Source organism: Podarcis muralis, chromosome 2, assembly GCF_964188315.1.
Source record: "Podarcis muralis chromosome 2, rPodMur119.hap1.1, whole genome shotgun sequence".
NCBI lineage: Eukaryota > Metazoa > Chordata > Lepidosauria > Squamata > Lacertidae > Podarcis > Podarcis muralis.
The window spans coordinates 106121061-106148956 of NC_135656.1; the positions used below are offsets into that span (position 1 = coordinate 106121061).

At 50.8% G+C, this 27896-nt stretch overlaps 2 protein-coding genes across 6 annotated transcripts; one reads left to right on the forward strand and one right to left on the reverse strand.

The window, feature by feature from the left end:
• Nucleotides 1-339: 339 nt before the first annotated feature.
• On the reverse strand, nt 340-15520 carry LOC114592093 (uncharacterized). 2 transcript variants are annotated; one of them, XM_028719964.2, is made up of 4 exons: nt 15133-15520; nt 12208-12330; nt 10307-10411; nt 340-7504 (listed from the first exon to the last, which is right to left on the reverse strand). In XM_028719964.2, exons 2-4 carry the CDS (start codon nt 12296-12298, stop codon nt 5982-5984), a joined length of 1719 nt encoding a protein of 572 aa, XP_028575797.2. In that variant the 5' UTR covers nt 12299-12330; nt 15133-15520; the 3' UTR covers nt 340-5981. The 2 variants fall into 2 exon arrangements, with proteins under 2 accessions (XP_028575797.2, XP_028575798.2); XM_028719965.2 differs by having other exon boundaries at nt 340-7501; nt 15133-15265.
• LOC114592089 (uncharacterized) lies at nt 14706-25487 on the forward strand. Of its 4 annotated transcripts, none has more exons than XM_028719952.2 (4): nt 14706-14888; nt 16564-16637; nt 17581-17655; nt 22397-25487. In XM_028719952.2, the coding sequence occupies exons 2-4, from the start codon at nt 16604-16606 to the stop codon at nt 24661-24663; spliced, it is 2376 nt and encodes a 791-aa protein (XP_028575785.2). In that variant the 5' UTR covers nt 14706-14888; nt 16564-16603; the 3' UTR covers nt 24664-25487. The 4 variants fall into 4 exon arrangements, with proteins under 4 accessions (XP_028575785.2, XP_028575784.2, XP_028575786.2 ...); XM_028719951.2 differs by lacking the exon at nt 14706-14888 and adding an exon at nt 15612-15980; XM_028719953.2 differs by lacking the exon at nt 14706-14888 and adding an exon at nt 15612-15980 and having other exon boundaries at nt 22445-25487.
• Nucleotides 25488-27896: the final 2409 nt, after the last annotated feature.

Here is a 27896-nt window from a genome sequence, read left to right on the forward strand (position 1 = left end):
GCTACAATTTCCAGAGTGGTTTAACTGTCAATCCCTCTTCACAAGCACCCATTAGCCCTGCATAGCACCTTGATGGCCCTGCTCTGCCTACATGGTTGAAGGCACTAATGTTTCTGAAGGCCAGTTGCTGGGAATGGCAGGAGGGGAGAGGGCTCTTGGGCTCGGATCCTGCTTGCGGGTTTCCCATAGGCATCTGGTAGGCCACTGTGAGAACAGGATGCTGGCCCAGGTGGGCCACTGGCAGGCTCTTCTTTCAACATAAAAAGGACTTAACCATGACATCGCCCATCCTTCTTATTTCCAGAGAAAACTGGGGAGAAAAACAGCTCTGAACATAGATCAAGATTTATTCACTTTTATTCCCCTAGTCTATTTTATTCACAATACGTACGTACAAGTTCCTGCTCACTTCAGACACAGCTGGATCAGAAATGCACAAAAGGTCAGGACAGCCTACCACCAAATTCTCTCTAAACCCACACTTGGTTTCATCTAATCAGTTGGCTTGGTTGGACAGTGTCCTCGAAGCTACCAGCATGAGTTTGACCAGACTGCGGGAGGCAGTGGAAGACAGGAGTGCCTGGCGTGCTCTGGTCCATGGGGTCACGAAGAGCCGGACACGACTAAACAACTAAACAACAACAACAATCAGTTTGCTGAGAGTTGCTGCCATCGGTGAGAGACCTCTACACGCAAGGTGTGCCCTCCTCCTGGGGGGAAAAGCTGTTCTAATTTCTAACATCTTTCGAAAGGCTGTTCCATCTCTTCAAGATGATGGACGGGGCGGTTGGAGACACTGCAAAGCTGGCTGTAGGGGACACACAACCCACTTTCACCTGACTGTGGGAGCATCGTGGGAAGAAGGAAGGACTTGGAAGAGATGCTCCTGGACCACTTCCTGGTCCAGCTGGAAGTGACTGGGGAGGCGTTATAGCCTGGGGTTGCTAAGCAACTGCCAAGTGCTCCCTTCAACATTTGGCCTTGAGAGCAAAACAGTAAAGGGACAGGAAATCACAACGCACAACTCCAAAGTCCCAGTTAAGGAAGGAAGGTACAAGACAGTGAATGGCCTTTATCCAGTGCTCAAGTATGCAGGGTTGTCCCTTCTTTGGAATAGCAGATATGACAGGTTTAGATCTCCCTTTAGTGTGCTGGGCTTTCTCCTTAGAAGTAAAAAGGATGGGAATTATGAGCACTTTTGCATCAGCTTTCGATGCAAGTCCCTTTTATTGTCCCTGAAGCAGCTACTTGACCTGCAGTGGTTAGGATACCAGCGATGCTGCAGAAGTGGATTTCCCGCATTAGCAGGGCGGTTGGACTGGATGACCTCTGAGGTCCCCTCGAACTCTATGATCAGGCAGTAGCAATGCTGTTAACTCCATGCCATGAACAGCTTCATGTGGCTGGTTTCGCAGGAAAGGGCCAAAGCTCAGCGGCTGAGCGGCTGTTGGGCAGATTCCAGTTTTGATCCCTGGCACCTCCAGGTACGGCTGGGAGACCCCAGCCTGAAACACCTGGACAGCTGCTGCCAGTCAGTGCAGACAATACGAAATTAGATGGACCAATGGTCTGACTCCCATGTTCATCTGTTCTGGTTACTAAGCCATCATTAAAGGAACAGGAGCGAAACAGGCTGGATTATTTTTCTGGCCTGTTGCAAACCCTCAAAGATGAAATCAAGTATTTAAAACTGGCTTTTTGCTTCCTTACTTGGGCACTGTGTATAATCTTAACACGCCTAAAAATCAACTCTTTGAGACCTTGGCTGGGGTTTCTTTCCCCCAGGAAAAACCTCTGATAGCAGACGGCATTCCGGTCAAATGAGGTCAGTTTGGTGTATACAGGTAGTAACGTTACAACGAGAGGTGTGGGAAGTGGTACAACGCAGGAAGAAATTGGGGCCGCGGGGCGTAGATATTCCCCAGGATACCAAAAACGGGTTCTTAACAACATCCAGTATGAAATCATTGTGCTGAAGCAAGGAACGAAACGCACCACCACCACCCAAGTGAGATTCAAGGCAGTCCAAGGTCTTTTTGTGAGAGGGGTGTGTGTGTGTGTGTGTGTGTGTGTGTGTGTGTTTGTGTGTCTGTCTCAGGTCATCCTATGCAGAAAACTATCAAGGTGGTTCTGCAGCTAAGACTTTTTCCTGCTGTTTCCCATGGCCCCAAGAGTGACAGAACTGCCAACCGGCTTCCACCAGCCTCTTTATAAAGGGGCACAATGGGGTCTTACAAAGGGGTACAGAGCAGTCTGCTTCAGTTGCTCCAGTGGGACTGTTTTATACGGGATGCGAGAAAAGACCCCCCAAGCCTTCTACAACAGGAACTGCCCAGTTCCACGTAATATCCGATCCCTCGCTACGACATCTCTCTGATCTACTTCTTTATCTAATCTACCCACCTAATCTATTCCCTCCCTCGCAGCCCAATCCAAAGTCCATTGAAATAAAAGTCGGGATATTTGACTTAAATGTTGCCACGAAATATAGCCCTTTGTCTTAGGGCTCTAGGTTGATCACTAGCAGTTCCAATTCAAAGGATCGTAGAATCATAAATGGTAGAGTTGGAAGGCCCCCCCCCCCTTTGGTAATCCTCATAGAACTCTAGCCCAATGGTAATAATAATAATAATAGTAATAATAGTAATAATAATAATAATAATAATAATAATAATAATAATAATAATTATTATTATTATTATTATTATTATTATTTATACCCTGCCCATCTGGCTGAGTTTCCCCAGCCACTCTGGGCGGCTCCCAATCGAGTGTTAAAAACAACACAGCATTAAATATTAAAAACTTCCCTAAACAGGGTTGCCTTCAGAATGGTTGCCATTAATTTGATTTTGAATTGATTTTAGAATGAATTGATTTTAGAATGCTGTGTTACTTTTATTGTTGTTAGCCGCTCTGAGCTCAGCTTCGGCTGGGGAGGGCGGGATATAAATAAATTATTATTATTATTATTATTATTATTATTATTATTATTATTATTTAGTCCAACCCCCTGCAATGCAGGAATATTGGTAATGGCATAGAAAGATCCTGGAGAGCAGGAAGCTAGGCTAATGATACATTCTGCAAAAGGTAAAGCTGGGCTGTACTTATTTGAAGGATGGAATCCACATTTATGCATATAGAAAACTAGGATGTCAGGGAAGAGAGTTTAGCCTAGTCATTCCCCTGATCTCCTAGTTTTCTTGGTGCAGGGATTTTTATCCATGATAGACATGAATAAAGACATGGAACTTCTTACTTGGAGCCTGAAGTGTTAAAAGTCCAGGAGGACATTCTACCGTGTTCTGCTGATTGTATAAACTAGTCCTAAATGTCTATGGTTGCTATATTTTAACACAATTAGGCAGAGCTGTCTTGGAACCAAGCACAAAAACTTGTGAAATGTTGGCAATGACAGCTCAAATGTGCCTAGAATGGCCATGGAATAGAACAGAGTCTATCCATGCTGGAAAGGAAAATTAGAATGAGGCGGTAGAATGGATTGTACCACATCACTCTGGCGGTGGGGGGAGATTGTTGGTTAAGCCATTTTAACAGGAGACATTTCAGTACAGTGGTACCTCGGGTTAAGAACTTAATTCGTTCTGGAGGTCCATTCTTAACCTGAGGTACCACTTTAGCTAATGGGGCCGCCCGCTGCCGCCACATGATTTCTGTTCTCATCCTGAAGCAAAGTTCTTAACCTGAAGTACTATTTCTGGGTTAGTGGAGTGTGTAACCTGAAGCGTCTGTAACCCGAGGTACCACTGTACTACAAACTTAAAACGGGTCAACAAGCACAGCTTCCTCAACAGACCTTGGCATTTCTGCAAGGGAGCAAGAGGTCAAAACCTCCCCAAAACTTCAGTTTCCAAAGTCACCTTGCTGGGAAAACTGCTTTGCAACTCGCTTCATTGTTTAGGTAAAATACACCCATGGATCAAAACGGGCAGTTTTCAGGTTAGAGAAATTGATAGTGTGAACCTAAACACAAATGGAGGCACAGGCCGCCGTGTTAAGATAAGGAAACCTGTGGTGCGTTGCTTACTTTGCACAATAATTCTGATTCTGGGAGGGTTGGTCTCCCTTCCCCATCCCTTGAATCTGGTGGCAGGGGTAGGAACAGAGCAGCCATCTTGCCCTTTCCACAGCGCTCCTCTTGGATAATTTTATACTCCGCACTTCATGAACTTATGTGAGCCCCTCTTTTGATGGCCACATGTATCATTTCACTTGCTTCGACCAACCCTGCCATGGCTGAGGGAACTCTTCCTCATTCTGCTGAGCGGAGTCCTAGAGACCTGGCCCCAATCCTGCCTTGACACTACTCTTGTAAATGGAACGGCCACAAGTCGGTTACTCAAGTGGGTTTACTCTGAGTGGGACTAGCATTGGTAACAACACCATATTGACAACTGAACTGGGATGAGTGCCATTTGCGTTTTCCACCCTCAGGAAGAAAATATAACTTAGGAGAGGCCCGTTGAAGGCAAAATATGACTTGGGCAGGGCTGCATATCCAGAGTAGCTAACCTGTGGCCTTTCAGAGATGTTGATGGACTACAATTCCCATCATCCCTAACCATTGGCCATGCTGGCTGGGGATAATGGGAGATGGGAGTCCAACAACATCTGGTGTGTGTGTGTCTGTCACTGTTTAAAACAGGTTTCCTCAAACTCGGCCCTCCAGATGTTTTTGGCCTACAACTCCCATGATCCCTAGCTAGCAGGACCAGTGGTCAGGGACAATGGGAATTGTCTCAAAACATCTGGAGGGCGGAGTTCGAGAAAGCTTGGTTTAAAGCCTTCTGTACCACAGAAATGGGACTCTTGTGAATTTCCTATTGAGGTCTTCCAGATGTTGTGGGACACCAATTCCCATCAGCCCCAGCCAGCAGGGCCAGCAGTGAGGGATGATGGGAGTTGGAGTCCAACATCACCTGGAAGGCCAACCATCTGTGTCCTACGTGACTTCCTGTGGTGCTGGCTGCCACCCTCCTCTTCCTACGTTGGCTAGGCCTGGTCCAACCCTTCTCCAAATCCTCGCCAAAGATGCTCTTGGAAATAAAAAAACTGAATATTGTGCAGTTGCAGAATAATCTTTGCAAGCCTTGTGCGATTTTCACGATTTGTTCTGGTGAAGAATTGCTTTCCTTTCTTTCGTGCTGCTGCGACTGCGCCTTTGGCCAGGCGTGCAGATGCGCCCAGACCATCTCCAGCGGCCCTTTTCTCTTCCACAAGGACAGCATGTGCTACTTGAAGCACAAATCACACAGCTTACCCTCAGGAACGGAGGAGCCAACGGCAGCCACCTTGAACTCAAAGGAGAGCAGCTGTAAAGCAGCGGTGGCGGGTGAGGAACGTACTGGGCAAGGTCAGTTGAGTGCAGAGGAAGCTTCTGGATTGGACAGAACGTTTTTGCAGGCAGAGAGTGTGCCTGATGTAAAGATCAGTGGGACCTGAAACTCCACCTATGCTTATGCTGACCCGAATCGGTCCAGTAGGGACGCCACGGGTTGATTCCAAAGTAACGCTATGCGATTGCTCCATCAATGCAAGGATTTTTGCTTGCGCAAAGTAATGTTCTCTTCCTCTCCTCGCACCCCCCTAAAATTACTTTAGGGGTTCTCCCAACACTCCAGAGAAATTTGGGAAGAATAATAATAATCAAATTATTATTTGTACCCCACCCTGCTGACCTGGGAAGGGGTGCGCAGTGGCAGGAAAAAGGAGAACGCCGCACAAACCCTCCTGCTAACGGAACGGAAGAACGGGATACTGCCCCATTTTACTTGCTTCGTACCTCCAGAACGCAAAGCGCACCCGCCCCTACCAATGGACTTTGGACTGGGCCATTACATCTAGGGAAACGACACCTGGGAAGCACTGAACGTATGCCAGCCATGGGCAGGGTCTCCGTCTGACCCCCCAGCACAAAGCCTAGCGCTCTCGCAGCCAGGCGAACCGGCCTTAGCGCCTTAGCATGGCACAAACTCCTTGCGCGGTGTAGAAGCCGGCATGAGGACAGTCTCCCCTGCCCGGTGGGCATGGCTGCGGAGGTGGCGGTAGAGATGTTCTGTGTCGCGGAAGCGTCGCCCGCACTGGGGGCAGGGGTACGGCCTCTCACCCGCATGCGCGTGTTGGTTCTTGAGCAGAGAGGAGGTGGCGGAGGCGGCGCAGGGTTTCCCGCAGTCCCCGCAGGCCCGGCCGGGGAGCGGGCTGCCGTCCGGTTCGAGGTGGTGGGTGTGTTGGTGCCTCTGGAAGTGCAAGGTGCTGTTGAAGCTCTTGCCGCAGTCCGGGCAGACGTGGGGCTGCCCGCCGGCGTGGGTGCGCTGGTGTCGGTAGAGGTGGGAGGTGCGCCCGAAGCGCTTGCCGCAGTCCGTGCAGGAGTAGGGCCTCTCGCCCGTGTGGATGCGCCGGTGCCTCTCCCAGTGGGAGCTCCAGGTGAAGCTCAGCCCGCACTCGCCGCAGCGGTAGGGCTTGTCGGCCGACAGGTGCAGCCGGCGGTGCTGAGCCAGCTGGCCCCGCGTGCCAAAGCTCTGCCCGCACTCCCCGCAGCCGTAGGGCTGTTCGGCGGTGCCGTGCAGCCGGCGGTGGCGGGCCAGCTGCGAGCGCCCGCCGAAGCTCTGCCCGCACTCGGCGCACTGGTGGCTCTGGTCCCCGCCCATCAGGTGCAGCCGCTGGTGCTTTACCAGAGCCAGCCCGTCGGCAAAGGCCTTGCCGCACAGGGTGCACTTGTAGGGCTTGCGCCCGCGGTGCGTGCGCTGGTGCTGGTCAAAGTGCAGCGTGGTACTGAAACTGCGCCCGCAGTAGGTGCAGATGTAGGCGCGGGTGACGCTGGCCGCTGCGCTGGTGCCGTGCGTGCGCTGGTGCCGGTAGAGGTGCGAGCTGCGGCTGAAGCGCTTGCCGCACTCGTCGCAGGGGTAGGGCTTCTCGCCGGTGTGGATGCGCAGGTGGCGGGCGAAGTGGGAGCTCCAGGAGAAGCTCTTGCCGCAGTCGCCGCACTGGAAGGGCAGGCGCCCAGTGTGCAGGCGCTGGTGGGTCACCAGCTCCGTGTTGCGGCGGAAGCAGCGCCCGCACTCGGCGCACTGGTAGGGCAGCCCGCGGCTGGGCATCAGGGAGGGGGCGGGGGCCGGCGGCTTGGCGCCGGCGCTGGCGTGTGCCCGCTGGTGCCGGTAGAGGTTGGAGCTGACGTTGAAGCTCTTGCCGCAGTCGCCGCAGCGGAAGGGGCGCTCGCCCGTGTGCGTGCGCCGGTGCTTGCTGTAGTGCGAGCTGCAGCTGAACACCTTGCCGCAGTCCTCGCACTCGTAGCCCTTCTGCAGGACCATGAGGGGAGGCCCCTCCCGCGCCAGGACCTTGCCGCCGCCCACTTGCTGGACCACCCTCCAGTGCAGGCTCTGGCAGTTCCCGGCGTCCAGCTGCACCACCGCAGGGCTGTCGTGCTGCTGGACATCTTCCTCGTCGCTCTCCTCCTCCTCTTCACTGCCCAGTCCCTCGACTGCTGGGAAAGACACAGAGGAAAAGAAATCTCCCTTAGGACAGTCGGCACATTGAAGGCGCAGGCAAAGCTCAAGGAAAATATAAGCCTGGCTAAGGATTCCTTCAAAACTCAGCTCTCAGGTGGTGGTTGGGTGGTTGTTGTTGTTGTTGTTGTTATTATTATTATTATTATTACAGTGGTACCTCGGGTTAAGAACTTAATTCGTTCTGGAGGTCCATTCTTAACCTGAAACTGTTCTTAACCTGAGGTACTGAGGTACCACTTTAGCTAACAGGGCCTCCCACTGCCGCTGTGCCGCCGCCGGGCAATTTGTGTTCTCATCCTGGAGCAAAGTTCTTAACCCAAGGTACTATTTCTGGGTTAGTGGAGTCTGTAACCTGAAGCGTGTGTAACCCGAGGTACCACAGTATTATTATTATTATTATTATTATTATTATTATTATTATTATTATTATTATTTTCCCCTAGCCATGCTGGGTGGCTTCTAGCATATACAGAAACACAATAACATTAAAAGCTTCCCTATTCAGGGCTGCCTTCGGATGTCTTCTAAAAGCTGTGTACAGTGGTACCTCTAGTTATGAACTTAATTCGTTCCGGAGGTCCATTCTTAACCTGAAACTGTTCTGAACTAGAGGCATGCTTTCGCTAATGGGGCCTCTTGCTGCCGCTGCGCTATTGGCACACAATTTCCGTTCTCTTCCTGGGGCAAAGTTCTCAACTTGAGGTAACTCTTCCAGGTTAGCGGAGTTTGTAACCTGAAGCGTTTGTAACCTGAGGCGTTTGTAACTCGAGGTACCACTTGGTTCTTGAACTTAATCCATTCCGGGAGTCCGTTCGACTCCCAAAACCATTCAAAAACCAAGGCGCAGCTTCTGATTGGCTGCAGGAGCTTCCTGCACTCAATTGGAAGCCATGGAAGCTGCGTCGGATGTTCAGCTTCTGAAAAACGTTCGCAAACCGGAACACTTACTTCCAGGTTTGCGGCGTTCGGGAGCCGATTCGTTCGGCAACTAAGCCGTTCAGTAACCAAGGTTCTTTAGTTGTTTATCTCCTTGACATCTGATGTGAGGGCTTTCCACAGGGCCGGTGCCACTACCGAGAAGGCCCTGTGCCTGGTTCCCTGTAGCTTCACTTCTCATAGTGAGGGAACCGCCAGAAGGCCCTTGGAGGTGGGCTGAAGGATGACTGCCAATTTTGGACTTTTAGGGAGCCAGGCAACTATGCAACTTGATCCCCCGCCCCAGTCTCTCCTATGTATTGATAAATGTGATAACCAAAATCTTAAACGATTCAGAAACAAGGTTGAAGGAACAGCCACATAGTAAAAAGGAATGCTCCTGAACACATTGCTATTGATGGTTTCCCAAGAGACCTCAGCAGCTAGGAGTGCCTTTTACCAGCTTTGTGTGGTGTGGCAGTTATGGCCAAGCCTTAGCCACAGTAGCATGGGTAACCTCAAGACTGGACTACTGCAATGGGCTCTGGGTGGGGCTGCCCTTAGAGTTGTTCCACCAGCAGCAGCTAGTGCAGAATGTGGCAGCCAGGCTGCTAACGCACCTCCGTGTTTCAGATATAGGTAGGTAGCCGTCTTGGTCTGCCGTAGTCGAAACAAAACAAAAAAAAATTCCTTCCAGTAGCACCTTAGAGACCAACTAAATTTGTTATTGGTATGAGCTTTCGTGTGCATGCACGCGTCTTCAGATACCGTGCATGCACACGAAAGCTCATACCAATAACAAACTTAGTTGGTCTCTAAGGTGCTACTGGAAGGAATTTTTATTTTTATTTTGTTACACCTTTGCCGAAGGAGCTGATCTGGCTGCCAAAATGTTGCCCCTCCAAGTTTAAGGTTTACTTTTCGTATACAGTGGTACCTCGGGGTTACGTATTTACCGTATTTTTCGCTCTATAAGACGCACCAGACCACAAGACGCACCTAGTTTTTGGAGGAGGAAAACAAGAAAAAAAAAATATTCTGAATCTCAGAAGCCAGAACAGCAAGAAGGATCGCTGCGCAGTGAAAGCAGCAATCCCTCTTGCTGTTCTGGCTTCTGGGATAGCTGCGCAGCCTGCATTCGCTCCATAAGACGCACACACATTCCCCCTTACTTTTTAGGAGGGAAAAAGTGAGTCTTATAGAGCAAAAAGTACGGTAATTCGTTCCGGAGGTCCATACTTAACCTGAAACTGTTCTTAACCTGAAGCACCACTTTAGCTAATGGGGCCTCCCGTTGCTGCCGCAGCAAGATTTCTGTTCTCATCCTGAAGCAAAGTTCTTAACCTGAAGCACTATTTCTGGGTTAGCGGAGTCTGTAACCTGAAGCTTATGTAACCCGGGGTACCACTGTACAAAGCCACATAACAGCTTGGGACCAGGGTTTTTAATCATCATGTGATCCATAAATGAAATAACGAATTAAATACATAAATAACAACAGCAATAATGAGGTGCTGCCTTCCCCCAGGTGCAAAGCAACTGCACAACCAACACTCAGCAGTGCCCTGACGTTAAGTGGCTCAAGTAAATGAGCCAAGTGAGATATTTCAGGAGAGGACAAAAGAACAGGAGGGCCAAACGCCAACCTGCCAAAGAAAAATATCTCCTTTACCCTAGGTAAGGTGTCCAGTTAGATCTCAGGTGCAAAAGAAAACCCATCAATCAGCCTTCGTCTCTGCAGTACCATTGTTTGGCCTGGTCCATATTCTCACACTTCTTGCCTCCAGGAGACTACGGACGAAGAGAATCGGTTGGCCCCGTCAAAGGAAAAGATTGGGATCCACTGAAAGTGCACTACTCACCTAAGGTGGCTCTTCGGGCATTCTCCCTATTAATAGATGCCGGGACACAGGTTTCCTCATCTTCTTCTACCAGGAAAATCTCATTGGGTTTGGGACTTGCAGGTCCTACATAAAGAAGGAAAAACAGGCTATATCAAAGATATAATAATAATAATAATAATAATAATAATAATAATAATAATAATAATATATTATTTATACCCCGCCCATCTGGCTGGGTTTCCCCAGCCACTCTGGGCGGCTTCCAACTGAATATTAAAAACAGTACAGCATCAAACATTAAAAACCTCCCTAAAGAGGGCTGCCTTCAGATGACTTTTAAAAGTAAAATAGTTGTTTATTGCTTTGACATCTGCTGGGAGGGCGTTCCACAGGGCGGGCGCCACTACCGAGAAGGCCCTCTGCCTGGTTCCCTGTAACCTTACTTCTCGCAATGAGGGAACCGCCAGAAGGCCCTCGGCGCTGGATCTCAGTGTCCGGGCTGAACGATGGGGATGATACTTCCGCCTTGCTTAATACCGTGCTATAATACCACATAATACTAACTACTCTATTCTGAACTTAAAAATGGAAAGCGTAATGCTGGTGGTCAACAAAAGAGGTTTAAAGGTTGTCTCAAGGCAAATTTTTAAAAATGTAGTATAAACACTAACAATTGGGAAACATTGGCCTGCGAGCGCTCCAGTTGGAGAACAGCCTTTACCAAAGGTGTCATGGGCCTCAAAGTGTGGTGTAGTGTGGCATAGTGGTTTAGAGCAGTAGTCTTATAATCTGGAGAACCGGGTTCGCGTCTCCGCTCCTCCACATGCAGCTGCTGGGTGACCTTGGGCCAGTCACACTTCTTTGAGATCTCTCAGCCCCACTCACCTCACAGAGTGTTTGTTGTGGGGGAGGAAGGGAAAGGAGATTGTTGGCCGCTTTGAAACTCCTTATGGTAGTGATAAAGCGGGATATCAAATCCAAACTCATCAAAGACGTTCAAACTCAGGACGCAAGGGAGAAACATGCTAAGAGGAAGGCACGCTTGGCAAATCCACACTGTGATCAACTCCTGCCCGGAAAACTATGTCCCCACTGTGGAAGGACGTGTGGATCCAGAACTGGCCTCCACAGTCACTTACGGACTCACTGTTAAAACCGTGATTATGGAAGACAATCTTACTCAGCTACGAGTGATTGCCAAAGAACAAGAAGAATACCATGCTATAAGTTACTGCACTAATTCTTCCAAGAGTTGTCGGCACTGTTAATTACTTACTGCCTTCTAAGTCACACTGCAGCTTCTGAACAAGCCTCCCCTACAGGCACAACTTGGAGGATGCTCAGAGACTCTTTAGAACATGTGTACGCAAACTAAGGCCCGGGGGCTGGATACGGCCCAATCGCCTTCTAAATCCGGTCCGGGAATCAGCATGTTTTTACAGGAGTAGAATGTCTGCTTTTATTTAAAATGCATCTCTGGGTTATTTGTGGGGCATAGGAATGTGTTCATTTCCCCCCTCAAAATATAGTCCCCCCCCCAAAAGGTCTGAGGGACAGTGGGCCGGCCTCCTGCTGAAAAAGTTTGCTGACCCCTGCTTTAGAACATGCAGAAAGAAAGAAAGTACAGTGGTACCTCAGGTTACGAACTTAATTCGTTCCGGAAGTCCGTTCTTAACCCGAAGCGTTCTTAACCTGAGGCGCGCATTCCCTACATAGGCCTCCTGCAGCCCCGGAAGCCGATTGTGTTCATATCCCGAGGCAAAGTTTGCAACCTGGGACACCTACTTCCAGGTTTGTGGAGTTCGTAACCCGAAGCGTTCATAAGCAGGACTGTTCGTAACCCAAGGTACCACTGTATTGCTTCTGGGCTCTGAAACACGGCCTGTTTTAGTAGGGGATCTTCTGAAGGAGATACTTACTCAGTGCCACCAGACTGTCACAGGTCTCCTGGTGAGTTTCCCTGTAAACAGGCTTCTGATTCGGATCTGCAACTAGCCACGCATCCTCCATGATCCGATGACAAGCCAGCAAGCCACTGGCTCCTAAAAACAAGACAATCGTTCCATCCATGAAACACACACGTAGCCCCTGCTAAGCTGGTATTCTCCTGCTTGCTCAAGCTTAATAACAAGAGCAGAGTAGCAATATCACATCAGTCTAGTGTTTAATGTCAGTTTGCAAATTAGCCTCTCTCTTTTTTAACACACACACACAAATATTGAGCTAAAGGTAAAGGTACCCCTGCCCGTACGGGCCAGTCGTGTCCGACTCTAGGGTTGTGCGGACATCTCACTTAAGAGGCCGGGGGCCAGCGCTGTCCGGAGACACTTCCAGGTCACGTGGCCAGTGTGACGAAGCTGCTCTGGCGAGCCAGCACCAGCGCAGCACACGGAAACGCCGTTTACCTTCCCGCTATAAAGCGGTACCTATTTATCTACTTGCACTTGGGGGTGCTTTCGAACTGCTAGGTGGGCAGGACACCTACGGCCTTCTAGATGTTGTTAGACTCCAACTCCCATCATCCCCAGTCCAGTGGTAAAGGAATGATGGGAGTTGGAGTCCGACAACATCTGGAGGGATCCAAATTCCCTATCCTAGACTTTGGGAGTAGGCGTCTATGACACCCCTTGCCCTGGTCCAGCTGCCAGGATGTCAGGAGCCAATTCACGCACATGGGCACTCATCACTTGCTAACTGTGGATAGCCATCCGGTGACGACTTATGTGAATAAATTATCACACACAGAACTTCCAAGGCACCTCGCATGACCTTAAATACAGTCAGTTTGCACAGACAGCAGGAGAGCTTTATATTCAAGATAACCAAGTGATGGAGAAATAAGAGAATGCACATGTCTGTGTTAACCAGCCCTTAAATCCTCCTGCATTTTGGAAACCAGTTTCCTGACTTTTTTAAAAGGGACTGTCATCATCAACCGTAAGCAAACAAGGGCCACGGTTACAGCATACATTTAAAGCACCACAATGCCACTTTAAACAGCTTCCCCTGGGAATCGTAGTTTGTTAAGGGTGTTATTAGGAGAGCCCTTTCCCCCCACTCAGAGCTACAATTCCCAGAGTGGTTTAACAATCAATCCCTCTTCCTAGAGAGCTCTGGGAAATGGCACCCACCCACACCTATTGTGACCTTCCAAGTATCTGACAACTTCTGTACTTGCAGTTCCAAACTGGAAACCCAACCCACGAGTTGCTGTTGGATCCATCAGCCCCAGCCAGCATGCCCAATGGTCAGGGATGATGTAAAGTGCAGCCACAAATCCCCAACCCATATGTGGCTGCGCTGCATGGAGCTTTCTACACCGTCAGCAGAAAGAGTTGGGACCATGGAAGGAGGGGAGATGTGCGATATCTGGTGTTACTATACATAGCCAATTCCAATTAGACTTTGCTATGCAAAAACCCCCTGCAAATTCCCCAATTTAGGATGAGATGGGCATCAACTCAGGGATTTCCCTCAAGCCAAACCTCAAACGTCCCATTTCAAGGGCTCCTCTATCCACTGCACAATGATGAATCTGACTAATAATAATAATAATAATAATAATAATAATAATAATAAATAATTTATTATTTATACCCCGCCCATCTGGCTGGGCCTCCCCAGCCACTCTGGGCGGCTTCCAAAAGAACATTAAAATACTGTGATACATCAAACATTAAAAGCTTCCCTAAACAGGGCTGCCTTCAGATGTTTTCTAAATGTCTTGTGGTAGTTCTCTTTGACATCTGATGGGAGGGTGTTCCACAGGGAGGGCGCCACTACCGAGAAGGCTGGTTCCCTGTAACTTGGCTTCTCGCAGTGAGGGAACCGCCAGAAGGCCCTCGGTGCTGGACCTCAGCGTCCAGGTCGAACGACGGGGGTGGAGACGCTCCTTCAGGTATACTGGGCCGAGGCCGTTTAGGGCTTTAAAGGTCAGCACCAACACTTTGAATTGTGCTCGGAAACGTACTGGGAGCCAATGTAGGTCTTTCAGGACCGGTGTTATGTGGTCTTGGCAGCCGCCCCCAGTCACCAGTCTAGCTGCCGCATTCTGGATTAGTTGTAGTTTCCGGGTCACCTTCAAAGGTAGCCCCACATAGAGCGCATTGCAGTAGTCCAACGACATCAGTTAACTTAACGACATCTCCTTCCCATCTCAGTAAGATCCGTGAGGCACATCTCTCTTATTCCCATTTCACAGAAAGGGAGAAACTGAGGCTGAAGTGCCTAAGGCCACTCAAGCCAAGCGATTGTAATAAACACTGGCATACCATTTGCAAATACTGTAATATTGTTTTCTTTCTTCCGATTTTTTTTTAAAGCGGAGATCTGAGGATGAATAGGAATTTTACCCGAGCCTGTGGTTTTCAGGGGGAGACTTTACAACCCAAGGAGTGCGCGCAGCGGCAGCGGCAGCAGCGAAGCTGGAAACTGCACAAAGGAGCTCTCTAGCAAGGCAAAGAGGATCGGCCTTGAGGGCAATTTTGTTTTGTCTGCGCTCATCTTTCGAAAGCACCTGGGAAACTTTTAGACGAAACAGAATCGCCCACCGCCTTCCGCCAACGGGGCTGATTGGTCCATTGTTCCGTTCGGCGACCAGGTAACCGAATCCATCCCTTGCGCGAGCGTAACAGGATCAGGTGTCAATTGTTATTTTTTTTAAAGGAGCGGTTCTAGATCCAGCTACCCCACCCCACCTCCTCCCACTTCTTCCACCGCTGATCCACTGCCCCCTCTCACCCCATGCGTCGACCCCAGGGGAGATAATGGGTGTCTTTTCGCACTGGGGGGGGGGGGGTCACTTTCCAGCCCATCCGGGGGTTGCCTGCAAAAAATGCATTTACCTGATAAGTCCGGTTCAGGAGCGAGGGGTGGGGGTAGAAAAAGGAGACGATCTGCAGATCCCGAGCCGGGGGTGCAGAATATAAATCTGCTCTGGGGTGCCGATCCGAACAAGTCAAACAATGAGAAAGTCCCTGCGTGGCTCGCGATCTTTATTAGAGGCCGTTTCGTGGCGGCGCGAGGACCCCACCAGCCTTTTGTGACAGGGAGGGGGGACTCCCCCCCCCAAAAAAAGAGCTGGCGATCTACAATGGAGGCAGCTCGGTTCCTGCGTGCAGCTTGGGAGCCGCTTGCAAGGACGGAGGCAGCCCCTTCCCACCACGATTTCTGGTCCTCTCCACCTCCTCCTCCTCCTGTCTCTCTTTTCTTTATGATTCTCCAATCCGCCGCCGCCCCCCCCTCCAGCCGCCTCCCCCTCCTCCCCGGAGTCTTCCTGCCTCCCCCTCCCCTCCTCTCCAGCATCAGATCCCAAGCACCCCCAGCCTTGCTCCAGCCCCTTCCTGTGTCCATGCAATAGCAAGCCGGTCGGCAACCGATCGCGATTTCATTGTGGGATTTGTGCGCCTTGGAAGATCCTGGGGTGAAATCTACCAGGGTGAGACCCACCCTGCTCCAGTCCTCGCCAAGAATAAGAATAATGCAAAGACTGCCACTCCTGAACCCTTAAAGGAGGAAGAGGAGGTACAGAGGGAACCCAGCCGAAGTGCAGTCAGGATGGGTAGGGAAGGGAGTGACTCCGGATCGGGCTCCGCTTTCGGGCCCCCAGGGTTGACGGCGCGCCCGGTGTCGGGCGTCTCCGATTAGAAGCGGATCCGGCTGCGGCAGAAACAGACACCGCCCGGTTCAGTGGGTAAGGCTGGCAGACTATATATATATGTTCACATCATTCTATGCTCAGTGGTCGGGCAGCTGCCTGGCGTGCAGAAGGGCGCGGGGTTCAATCCCCGGCACATCTGCGCAGGGCTGGGAATCGTGTCCCCCGCCTGAAAAGCTCTGGAGAGACGCTGCCAGTCAGTGTCGGGGATACTGTGCTAGGTAGCACAAGGCAGCTTTCCATGAGCTTGTGCGCCTGTGATCCTATACAGACACAGAGACCTGATGCTGGATTAAAGAAGGGATCAGAAACACCTGGAAGAGAGCCACAGGCTCCCCAGCCCTGATTTCTTTGGATTCTGCCCTTCTATTAGATCGAAATTAAAAGGATGGCAGTCGCTGATCTCCAGTTCCTTAAAGAGGTGTGCATGCGGAAGAAGGAAGCACGAAGGCAATTTGATGGCAATTTTAAGGGAGTTTGGTGGGCGACACCCTGACATGGTTGTTAGCGGCCTGGTTTGGGTGGAAGGATAATGGGCACCAATAGAGTGTTGTTTTTGCAAGAGTTAACGACACCTGCAAAAAAAGGTGGGTGACTGCGCCTTCTTCTTGTCCTCCAGGTGAAATGCTGCAGGGGCTTTTCTGCATCCCAGCAACAACATGCAGGAGAACTATGAGAATGTGATCTCTCTGGGTAAGGCCTCCTACTCTCTCTCTCCTATGACTAGGGAAGCACTGAGCTCACGCAGATCACCCAAACAATTCAATGCATTCAATATTGGCATGTCCACATTTATAGTGGGCACAGTATCTTTCACCTGCTAAACAAAGGGTGTCCAACATGGTACCCTGCAGATGTTGCTAGACTACAGCTGTATCGCAGGGCGTTGGACTAGAGATGATCCTTGCGATACCTTCCAACTCTTCGGTTCTGATTCTGTTATTCCAACTTCCTGAATCCCCAGCCATAACTCCCCGAAGGCCAGGGATGGTGGGGATTTGTGGTCCAGCAACCTCTGGAGTGCACCGCGTTGGCTACCCCTGTTGGGAATCGATTTGTAATCTGTCACATCGTACCTAACATTTCCATTATTTGGGACATCATTTCAAAAAGCATTCTATGAATTGGAACCAACTAACTTATTAAATAAACGGAGTCTACTTCACTTTTCCTCCCCTGTTTTTTCTCCAGTTCTGCCATTGCACAGATTCTGAAAATGTCGCCATCCGGGCCAAACCATTCATTTCATCTATGGCTCAACAGTAAGATGCCATTTAGAAGCCGTTAAGGGCCTTGTTTTGTTGCTGCTGTTAGTAGATTTCATACCAGTGCAAAGCATTTTCAAACCTCTTTCCGGAACTGTACCTCTTGTGAAATGGACAGGGGTCTTCTAACAATCCTCAACGCCCTTAACAAAAACTACAGCTCCCAGAATTCTTTGGGGGAAGAAGCCATGTCAGTGTCATGGTTCTTTAAATGTCCAACGTGAATGTGGCCCAGTGGGTGGAAGTGGCAGGCTCTTGAATCCTAAAGCTGGTGGAATGACTTGGTTGGGAATTACTGGGTAACCAAAGCCCTGCCTCTAATTTCCTTTCCAATTGCGTCCTCCCCCTCTCTTTCCGGCATGACCGCACAGCGGAGGAAATTGCAATCAGCTGGCCCCGGATCACCGCATTTGCCGAGTCTCACAGAAGAAGAGGGTTGGCACCTGGTAAGTCAAGTGTCCAGAGAAGAAAATGGAGGCTGTGGAGCAGGTTGGTGTTGGAACTCCAACACCCATCAATCCAGCCACTGTGGCCAGTGGCGTAGCGTGGGTTGTCAGCACCCGGGGCAAGTCAAGTAATTTGCGCCCCCTAACCCATGGATTTGCGCCCCCTAACCTGTGGATTTGCCCTAACCCCAGATGTTGCGCCCGGTGCGGCCGGCCCCCCTGCACCCCCCACACTACGCCACTGCCTGTGGCCAATGATCAGGGATTTTGGGAGTTGTAGTCCATCAACATCTGGAGGGAACCAAATTCCCCTTCCCTGATGCAGAACTTGCATCCGTGTTCCTCTTGACCGCAGAAACAGGATACAGCAGAATTTCTGAACGGGTATCCTGAAGGCGCCTTGGCGTGATAAGGTGACCATGGCTTTCCGAGCGATTTGTGCTTCCAGTGTAATGTGTGGTGTGGAACTGCGCATCTCGCACATCTTGACCGTCACAGCTTGTTGCGAATATTTGGAGGGTGGTATCTCACTGTAAGAGGGACAGGGGTGGCGCTGTGGGTTAAACCACAGAGCCTAGGACTTGCCGATCAGAAGGTCGGCGGTTCGAATCCCTGCGACAGGGTGAGCTCCCATTGCTCGGTCCCTGCTCCTGCCAACCTAGCAGTTCGAAAGCACGTCAAAGTGCGAGTAGATAAATAGGTACCGCTCTGGTGGGAAGGTAAACAGCGTTTCCGTGCGCTGCTCTGGTTCGCCAGAAGCGGCTTAGTCATGCTGGCCACATGACCCGGAAACTGTACGCCGGCTCCCCCGGCCAATAAAGCGAGATGAGCGCCACAACCCCAGAGTCGGTCTTGACTGGACCTAATGGTCAGGGGTCCCTTTACCTTTTTGACTCACTGTCAGGGAGGTGAAGCTTCTCCTTCACACACTACAGAAGATCTTCTTCACTAAAGGTAGGGATGAGGGGAGCTTGTGTCCCTCCAGATCCTGCTGGATTCCAACAGCCCCTGACCATTGGTCATGCTGACCAGGTCTACTGGGAGTCTTAACAAAATCTGGAGGACCACTGGCTTCCCATCCTTGGTGAAGGGTATCACTGATCTGGATAGACCAATGGTATCTGTTCTACTTTTTTGTGCTTCTCATGACATGATACTTATTTGTAGAGCTGTGGTAGTTTTCAAACTATGTCAAGAAACTAAGAAGAGCCTTCTGGATCAGGCCAATGGCCCATCTAGCCCAGCACCCTGTTCTCACAGCAGCCAGCCAGATGTCTGTGGGAAGTGTAGCATGCAGGACCTGATCACAAGAGGCGGAGCACAGCCATCATGGACCCAGGAGTTTTTCAGTGAGAGGATCAGACAGGACCGGCCCTATCATTAGGCAGAATGAGACGGCCACCCCAAGTTGCAGGTTCTGGGGGACAGGGAGCCACAGCCAAGTATTGGAGGATAGGGCTAGGTGTGCCCTATGCGTGAGTTGTCTGTTGCCTCAGGTGTGGGCAAATTTGTCTCGTTCCTATAGGTGGAAATGGGAGGGGCCAAGGGGAACCCCATTTTTTTCTTCACCTCAGGCAGCAAAATGACTTGCGCGGGGGCCTGAGGCAAGCTATTCTGAAGGAAATGTCAAACCTTCCTTGAAATCTATTGCTGCTGAGGGGTTTTCTATGGGGCCTGCTGTTAATAATAATAATAATAATAATAATAATAATAATATAATGATGATGATGATGATGATAATAATAATAATAATAATAATAATAATAATAATAATAATAATAATAATAATAATAATTTATTTGTACCCCGCCCATCTGGCTGGGTTTCCCCAGCCTCTCTGGGCGGTTTCCAACAAAGATTTAAAAATACATTAAAATGTTACACATTAAAAATGTCCCTGAACAGGGCTGCCTTCAGATGTCTTCTAAATGTCAGGTAGTTGTTTATCTCTTTGACATCTGATTGGAGGGCGTTCCACAGGGCAGGCGCCACTACCAAGAAGGCCCTCTGCCTGGTTCCCTGTAGCTTTGCTTCTCGCAATGAGGAAACTGCCAGAAGGCCCTCAGAGCTGGACCTCAGTGTCCGGGCAGAACAATGGGGGTGGAGATTCTCCTTCAGGTATACTGGGCCAAGGCCGTTAATGCAGATGATAGGCTCAGTACGCCTGTTCGGGGTGGGGGCATATGAGCAGTCTGTGAGCCCTAGATACCTTCCGAATTGCTCCACAGCCATATCAGGGTCTGCTGAAAAGAGAGACAGGAAGCAAGGAAGAGCAACAGAGGTATTAAGGGAAAAGGATTCCAAGCAAAAAAAACCCTTCCCTTCAAAGGCCGTCTGGCAGCAAGGGCCCCAACCACCTGTGAAGGAGTTGGATTGAGCAACAACATGTACTTAAGGTCCCCCCCCCCAACAAAAAAAAATTGAGACCCCCCTCCCCAGGAATTGCACAGGGAGAAGCAAGGTGGATGAGTAGAGGGGAAGGAAATCGGATGCAGATTTTATGGTTGCTAGGCAATTATTCTTTCTTTGCAGTTCCTCTTTAATTGCTTCCAGATATCCACCAACTTGCTCTGGGAGCACACAGAGGAGATGATCTGCTGGGCTCGTGTCTGTTGATGTTGATGCCTCCATTGATGTCAGTGTCAAACTCACAACAGAACAAACAATCCACCCAGCAAGGCAGACCAGGATTGCCCTGTGTGCTTCTGTCAGCAGGCTGGAATGAGACTGGGGCTGGTCTGGCAAACAAAGAAAACTGGGGGCCCAGAGGACTGCAACATGCCTTATGAGGAACGGCTAAGGGAGCTGGGCATGTTTAGCCTGGAGAAGAGGAGGTTAAGGGGTGATATGATAGCCATGTTCAAATATATAAAAGGATGTCACATAGAGGAGGGAGAAAGGTTGTTTTCTGCTGCTCCAGAGAAGCGGACACGGAGCAATGGATCCAAACTACAAGAAAGAAGATTCCACCTAAACATTAGGAAGAACTTCCTGACAGTAAGAGCTGTTTGACAGAGGAATTTGCTGCCAAGGAGTGTGGTGGAGTCTCCTTCTTTGGAAGTCTTTAAGCAGAGGCTTGACAACCATATGTCAGGAGTGCTCTGATGGTGTTTCCTGCTTGGCAGGGGGTTGGACTCGATGGCCCTTGTGGTCTATTCCAACTCTATGATTCCATGATTCTATGTGGGAGTTGCAGCCAAAGAAAGAAACACCACCCCAACAGCTTGCTGTGTGGGATGGCTTGAGCCATTTTACAGATGGGAATACTGAGCCTGAAGGAGAGGGACTTGGCCAAAGGCTTGAGCCGATGTTTGAACCCAGGTTCCTGCCTACCCCTTGCTCTCTCCAGCCATCCCTCTTTCAAAAGAGCAAAAAATGGGGAATGGTTAGCTGAGCTAACCACATTACAGTGGTACCTCGGGTTACATATGCTTCAGGTTACATACGGTTACATACGCTTCAGGTTACAGACTCTGCTAACCCAGAAATAATGGTATGAGCTTTCGTGTGCATGCACACTTCTTCAGATACACGAAGAAGTATATTCAGAAGCTATTTCTTTCTTATTCAGATACACGAAGAAGTGTATCTGAAGAAGTGTGCATGCACACGAAAGCTCATACCAAGAACTAACTTAGTTGGTCTTTAAGGTGCTACTGGAAGGAATTTTTTTTTGTTTTGACTATGGCAGACCAACATGGCTACCTATCTGTAACCAGAAACAGTGCTTCAGGTTAAGCACTTTGCTTCAGGATGAGAACAGAAATCGTGCTCCAGCGGCGCGGCAGCAGCGGGAGGCCCCATTAGCTAAAGTGGCGCTTCAGGTTAAGAACAGTTTCAGCTTAAGAACGGACCTCCGGAACAAATTAAGTACTTAACCCAAGGTACCACTGTATAGCAGAGGAACACTTAGGCATGGTTTTACAGATTAGCAAATCAATACAGCATTTATAATCACATACAGTAATGTGATTTTTGCTGCAATGGTGAGGTTTAGCTTATTTTTTTAGTTGCTGCTTTGCTCATAGTGTTTTCTGACTTCAATTGTTTTAATTGTTTTGTATGATTTATGCTGTAATTGTGAGGATGCTGTATTCTGTTGTTGTTATTGATTTTTTTGTAAGCTGCTTTGGGACTCATCTGAATGAAAATCAGCATAGAAATACAAATCAATCAATCAATTAGTGATGGCTGTATGAGAAACAGTGGGGAACCTCCGGGCCAAATGTGGGAGGGGGGGCCCAACATCTCTGCCTGGCCCTCTGGGCTCTCCCCAGACCACACTCATCTCTTCGCTCTCTCCTTGAGAAGTTTAGCCTTGTGTTGAACTCTGCCTCTTGCTTGCATGAATGGTGGGTGGGTGGGTGTAGAACTAGCTTACTAAACAAAGACAAACTTGACATTACTTGCTCCTCCCATTTTTGACTCTGGCCCCACCCAGCACTGGCAAGTGGCCCCTGAAGGTTGCCCATGAATGGCTGGAACATGGTCCCACACCCCTTCTCCATGGAACTGAATGCCATCTGCTGGTGGGGTAACAGCAGGGGAGGCCTACTCCCTTGCTTGGGGGCTTCCTGGAGGCATCTCCTTGCCCAGTGTGGGGTGGTGGGCCAGATGGAGATTTGGTCTCCCTCTCTTCTGTTCAGGAGGCAGTTGGGGGAGGAGGAGGGCAGGGGTCTGCCGGGGGGAGCGATGAGTTGTGGCTCACCCATGACGGCCTTTTCAATTCCCTTCTCCCAAGTTTCCTTTCCCAGACCTCAGCAGTTACTGGATTCTCTCGTTGTTCCAGCAGATGATGGGATGGTGAGTGAGAATGAGAACGGGAACGAAGAGGAGGAGGCACCGCAAGACGGAGAAGGAGAGGGCAGAGGGGATGTTGCCGTTGAGAAGGTGGAGGCCCAGAAGGATCTCCTGCCAGAGAACACCAAAGAGCCTCTTGAGCCTGAGCTGAAAGCCAGCGAGGAAGGCCCAGACCAGGCGGCCTTGGATGAGCGGCCGAGGAAGCCCCTGGGGAAGAGACAGGTTAAGTCAAGCGTCCACCGTGCTTTCAAGAAGTTCTCCTCACGCAACCACCACCACGGCGTGCTGGGCCACACCAGTCGGTGCCACAGCTGCGGCAAGGGCTTCGGCTTCGGCAAGCGCTCCCGGCTGCACGGTGCCACCGGCCTGGAGAAGCCCTACAAGTGTGGCGAATGCGGCAAGGGTTTCCGGCTGCACTCCACCCTGGCGACCCACCAGCGCCGCCACACCAGCACTAAGCCCTACCGCTGCGCCGAGTGCGGCAAGAGCTTCAGCGTCGGCTCGGCCTTCATCCAGCATCAGCGCACCCACGCCGGCAAGCGGAGCGGGCCCGGTCCGGCCCGGCCCTGCGAGTGCAATGTGTGCGGCAAGAGCTTCGGGCTCCCTGCCCACCTCATCAAACATCAGAAGCAGCACCTGGAAGAGAAGCCCTACAAGTGCCAGGAGTGCGGCAAGGGCTTCAACTGGAACTCTCACCTGGAGCGCCACCGCCGCATCCACACCGGAGAGAAGCCGTATGTCTGCGAGGACTGCGGGCGCGCTTTCGCCTGGAGCTCCCACCTGGAGCGCCACCGGCGGACGCATTTTGGTGGGCTCCAGAAGGCCTCGTCATGCAGCTGTTGTTTGGCTGCGGCCGCGGCCGCGGCACCGGCCAGCAAAGCCAGCGGCAAACCCTATCGGTGTGATGACTGCGGCAAAGGCTTCAACAAGAACGCGGCCCTGTCCAAGCATCGCCGCGCTCACCATGCCGCAGAGAAGCCCTATGTCTGCCAGGACTGCGGCAAGAGCTTCGGTCTGAATGGCGCCCTGCTGCAGCACCGGCGGACGCGGCACCCAGACGACTCGGCCAAGCCGTATGCCTGCGGCGACTGCGGCAAGAGCTTCGCCTGGAGCTCCCACCTGGACCGGCACCGGCGCATCCACGCCGGCGACAAGCCCTACCGCTGCGAGGACTGTGGGAAGGGCTTCTCCCAGAGCTCCCACTTGGAGCGGCACCAGCGGGTGCACAGGAGCACCGAGCGCCCACCATGCCGCTGTGCCGAGTGCGGGTTCGCTGGGGCGCGGCGGCAGCGCCGGCGAGGGGCCCTGCTGGCCTGCAAGTGCAGCGACTGCGGTAAGAGCTTCCTGTGGCGGCGCCCGGCCTGCAGCGAGTGCGGGAGGGGCGGTGGGGAGGGCGTGCGGCACCAAGGGACGCAGACGGGCGAGAAGCCCTACTCCTGCCTGGACTGCGGCAAGTGCTTCGCCCAGAACTCAGCTCTGGCCAAGCACCGGCGCATGCACACCGGGGAGAAGCCGTATAAGTGCGCTGAATGTGGCAAGAGCTTCGGCGTCCGCTCCAACCTGCTGAAGCACCAGCGCACGCACCTGGGCGAGAAGCCCTACAAGTGCGCCGACTGCGGCAAGGGCTTCATTCAGAAGTCTGACCTCACCAAGCACCGGCGCATGCACACGGGGGAGAAGCCGTACCGCTGCGACGCCTGCGGCAAGTGCTTCAGCGTCAGCTCCAATCTCATCAAGCACCAGCGCATCCACCTGGGCGAGAAGCCCTACGCCTGCGGCGAGTGCGGCAAGGCCTTCATCCAGCGCTCCGAGCTCACCATCCACCAGCGCACCCACACCGGGGAGAAGCCCTACAAGTGTGGCGTCTGTGGCAAGTGCTTCAGCCGCAGCTCCCACCTCAACCGGCACCAGCGCACCCACAGCAACGGCAAGGCCTCGGCCGGCAGCACTGGGACGGCCCACACCACCCTGCTGGCTGCCAGCGCTGCCAAACCTGCCGTTCCCCTGCCCGCCTCAGCCTTCTCAGCCTCCTTCGCTTCGCCTGGGCCCCTGCCCACCCTGCCTGCCTTCCCTGCTTCTCCATCGTCCCTCCCAATCCCTTCTTTGGACCTGCCCTGGGCCCTGTCCTTTCCCTCCCGAAGCTTCCCGCACCCCTCCTTCCCTTCTCCTGCCCCTTCAGGGGCCCAGGCCTCATCTCTGATCAACTAGCTTCTCCTCCTTCCAGCCCCAGAACCAGCAGGACCAGTGGTCAGGGGATGATGGGAGTTGTAGTAAAGCAGGATGGGGAAGACTGCTCTCCACACTCTGTTATCCCCCCTTTTCCTGGAGAACTGGGACTCTCTTTTCCCTGGTGACACAGTTCATAGGCTTCATGTGCCGCCCTTCCTGCTCTCTGTTCCCTCTGATCAGGCCTCATAACATCCTCCCAGTTGCCTTCCTGCCCTGCTTGGGGGCTTCTTAGAAACACCTGGTTATCCTCTGAGAGGAACAGGATGGTGTACTAGGTGGGGTTTTTGTCCAATCCAGCAGGGCTTTTCTTAACGCTCCTCAGCATGGCCTCATGTCTTTGCCTCAGAAATCGGTCATATTCTGTTCCTTCGCTTTCTGCTCAGTGCCCTTTCCTAGCCACCTCATCTTACTCAGCCAGGTTCTTCCTTGGCAGGAGACATTCCAATTCCTTCCTTGCAATCCTGTCCCCCCGATCGCCCTCCATTTTATTTCCCTCCATTTTGTTCCGCTGCTGTTGTGGTGTTCATGCTTGTGAATTACCCACTCTTGTGCCTCGTCCTGTCCAGAACTTGTTTTTCTCATTTGCATCGCAAGTCTCTATGTATTTTCCAGGCTTTATCCATTTTGTGCCATATATACAAACCCATACATTCACGCACCCAGTGCTATTTTTTCTAGAAAAAGAGGTGTCAGAACTCACCATGAACACCTCCCTTGTTCTCTTAGAATGGCAGTGGCGCTGACCTGAGAGATCCTGGAATTGAGTTCTAGCGAGATGCGGCTGAAAAAAAGCCCCAGTCACCCACCCATATAAATATGTGCCCCCCCAACATTTCTTCTTCCTCCTCCTCTTCTTCCTCCTCCTCTTCTTCCTCTTCTTCTTCTTCTTCTTCTTCTTCTTCTTCTTCTTCTTCTTCCCTGCCCTTCACCCTAAGGTCCCAGGGTGGGTTACAACAATTAAACCACATTATTATTATTATGCAAATACGTCTTTTTAATCGTTTTCCAAAATTGCCCCAACAATAGCCAGATTATAACAATATCAGTTTAATTAAACCATGATATTAAAATCAGTTTAAAACAACTTCACAATTGCAGGTCTAAGGTGTTTTCTTAAAATATACACCTCAGGTGTCAGAAGCCAGGTGTGTCAGGCATTCACCGGAAGCTGTATAGGGAAGTTTGTGGGTGCATCTTGGTGGGCTGCGAGTTCCACAACTTAGGGGCTGCTACAGATGTGGCCCACCTGCCCTAAGCCTCGGAGGGTGGTAGAACAGCCAAGAGGGCTTCCTCGGCCAAACTTAACACCTGAGGGGATCTGTCGGGAAGGAGGTGGTCTTTCAGGTATTCAGGGCCTGAGTCCACACACACACACACACACACACACACACACACACACACACATAACATACGTAGAGAGAGATTCTAGTACCAGACACCGACAACACACTCCTGCCAATCCCTTGCTTTCATTTGATTAATATGCTCGAAGGTTTTGCCCATTTTTGTTCTGAGATATCTGCTATTCTAGTTCCTTGGTGACGCTGGAAAATGTGACCTCTGGATCAGTCCTGCATGCATGTCATTATGTTGCTGTGCCAGTGGCTTTTTGTAGATGTTGTATCCGCCCCATTTCCTCTTATCTCCTGTGCCCTCTCTGCTTTCTAGCTTGTAAACTCTTCAGAGCCAAGGTCAGGCTCAGGGTCTGGATTATAAGAATGCAAGAAGAGTCCTACTGCATTGGGCCAAAGGCCCATCTAGTCCTTTTCTCACAGTGGCCAACCAGATGCCTATGGCATCCTCACAAGCATGGCATGGGTGCAATAGGCCTCTCCTCACCTGTGATGCCCAGCAGCTGATACTGAGAGGCAGACTACCTCTGAGGGCACTTTATACCTGAGGAGAGATTCTACCTCAGTGGCAGGAGGCCTGCTTTGCATGCCGAAAGGTACTGGGTTCAAATTCCTGGCAACTCTTATTTTTAAAAGGGTCAGGAAACAAGGGAGTAGGGAAAGTCCCTCTGCCAGAGACCCCAGAAAGCCATTGCCAGTCAGACTAGGCACTTCTGGGTTAGATAGATCAATAATCTGAGCCGGTATCAGGCAGATTCCTACATTCCTAGGTCCGTTTGATAAACCTCCATAAATAAGTGAATAGGGGAGGAATCCTCTGTCAAGAGCTATTTGGACATTGAATACTTGTGGGAGAATTATATGAAGTGGGGCCACATCCTGGTTCAGCTCGTGATTTTATGAGGGGGAAAGTCTTAGGTTGGGACGCAGCCATTGACAATGGTAGATCCACTGTAGTCTGTTTATAACGTCACTTCCCTGTGGCCTGCTATATTGAGTATTTGGACGGTGGCGATTTAATAAGCATCCACTCTGGTTTGTTTGTGGTGAGGTTAGATGATGTTGTGTCAAAGCAAGTGTCACCCCACACTTTACAGTGCATTTCGCTCCCCCTTTCACTTTTTGCAAAAAGTCCAAAATAGTGACACACACACACACCAAAAGCTCTCTTTTACTAGCAACTTTATATCTTGTGCAATCAAACTTTTTTTTAAAAAAATGTACTTTATGGTGCTTTTTAAAATGTTGAGAGGGTGCTTTGTTTGTGTGTTTGTGTGTGTGTGTGTGTGTGTGTGTGTGTGTGTGTGTGTGTGTGTTGTCTTCCACAAAGCACCTGTCTCTCACAGGACCACAATGACAGGCCAATTGTCATTGCCCCAGAGCATTCTAGGAATGGCTGGTTCTTGCTGTGCTCTTATTTAAAGAGAGCATTCCTCTAGTGTGAAAGCGGAGGGAGAAAATCTGAAAACCATCGCCCTTTCAAGCTCTTGGAAGCAGACTGGTGAATATGAACTCTACTGTGGTCAAATGTGAGGAAATAGGGGAGGGAGGGGGGAATTGGACTCAGGAACTCCAACTCCCATCATCCCTAAGCACTAGCCATTCTGGCTGGGCTGATGGGAACTGGAGTTCAACAGCACTTGGAGGGCTACACACTCCGCATTCTTGAGGCAGGGGAACGACAATCAAGCAATGGCGTGTCAATGTTTCTAGCACATAGGAATGGCTCAGTGATCTGGGCTGTGGCAAGGTATTTTGGGGACAAGTCAAACATCTCAACAAGTGTCTATATTGTGAATCGGGGGCCAAATGCAGCGCTCTAGGCCTCTCCCCCTGGCCCCTGTGACTCTTTCCAGGCCA

Coding starts and splice junctions, on each gene's coding strand:
- LOC114592089 (XM_028719952.2), top strand. CDS start 16,604: ATGCAGGAGAACTATGAGAATGTGATCTCTCTGG. Junction 16,638..17,580: donor TGAGAATGTGATCTCTCTGG/GTAAGGCCTCCT, acceptor ATGACCGCACAG/CGGAGGAAATTGCAATCAGC. Junction 17,656..22,396: donor AAGAAGAGGGTTGGCACCTG/GTAAGTCAAGTG, acceptor CCTTCTCCCAAG/TTTCCTTTCCCAGACCTCAG.
- LOC114592093 (XM_028719964.2), bottom strand. CDS start 12,298: ATGGAGGATGCGTGGCTAGTTGCAGATCCGAATCAGAAGCCTGTTTAC. Junction 10,412..12,207: donor TGACAGTCTGGTGGCACTGA/GTAAGTATCTCC, acceptor TTCTTTATGTAG/GACCTGCAAGTCCCAAACCC. Junction 7,505..10,306: donor TGCCCGAAGAGCCACCTTAG/GTGAGTAGTGCA, acceptor TGTCTTTCCCAG/CAGTCGAGGGACTGGGCAGT.